General features: G+C 56.2%; 1 protein-coding gene across 1 annotated transcript in view; it reads right to left on the reverse strand.

Annotated features, from left to right (window-relative positions):
* Window positions 1–295: 295 nt before the first annotated feature.
* The window catches only part of BCL11B (B cell CLL/lymphoma 11B), an 80,251-nt gene continuing 79,785 nt past the window's right edge, over window positions 296–761 (reverse strand). Inside the window, exon 5 of the mRNA XM_015599587.2 lies at window positions 296–732. Coding sequence (XP_015455073.1) covers window positions 407–732 — 326 coding nt within the window. The 3' untranslated portion in view covers window positions 296–406. The remainder of the gene's footprint in view (window positions 733–761) is intronic.

The following is a 761-nucleotide window of genomic DNA, read 5'->3' on the forward strand; positions in this document are numbered from 1 at the left end:
ACTGTCTGGTTTTTCTTTTCTTAAAAAAAAAAATAATAATAATAATAATGAAGAAGGGATGGATACCCAACGAAATCTTTCAAAGGAATTTAAACAGAAAGAATAATAATAAAAAGTACCTGCACATGCCAAAAAAATTACAAAACCCAATAAATACAGAAATTATTGCACAGTTAAAAGGCTCCACAATTTTGACTGCCTTAATCACCCTCGGGTTTCCATAGGACTTCGCAGACACAGGTTAGGTTGGAGGGCCGCCTCCCCTGGGCCCCGGGGACACGCGGGGTGCTCGGCGGCGGCGGCGGCGGCGGCGGCGGCGACACGGAGGCAAGTGTCAAGTCAGCATTCTGTCGCTTGGCAACGGTTCCACTGTACAGGTGCGGGGCGCCCGGACCCGCGCGCGCGCTTAGCTCCTCTCGGCCTGCTCGATTTTGACGTCGTTAGTCAGCAAGTGCTCGCCGTGCCACTTTTTCATGTGTTTCTCCAGGGTGCTGTAGACGCTGAAGGGCATCTGGCAGATGTCGCAGCGGTACACCTCCTTGCCGATCTGCCCGTGCGTCTTCATGTGGCGCGTGAGCTTGCTGCTCTGCGCGCACGCGTAGTTGCACAGCTCGCACTTGTAAGGCCGCTCGCCGGTGTGGCTCCGCCGGTGCACCGTCAGGTTGCTGCAGTTCTTGAACACCTTGCCGCAGTACTCGCACGTGTCGCTGCGGCGGCCCTCCTTGGAGCTCGGCCGCCCGGGGCCCGGGCCGCCCAGGTGC

Source organism: Pteropus alecto, unplaced genomic scaffold (genome assembly GCF_000325575.1).
Source record: "Pteropus alecto unplaced genomic scaffold, ASM32557v1 scaffold8, whole genome shotgun sequence".
Classification (NCBI taxonomy): Eukaryota; Metazoa; Chordata; class Mammalia; order Chiroptera; family Pteropodidae; genus Pteropus; species Pteropus alecto.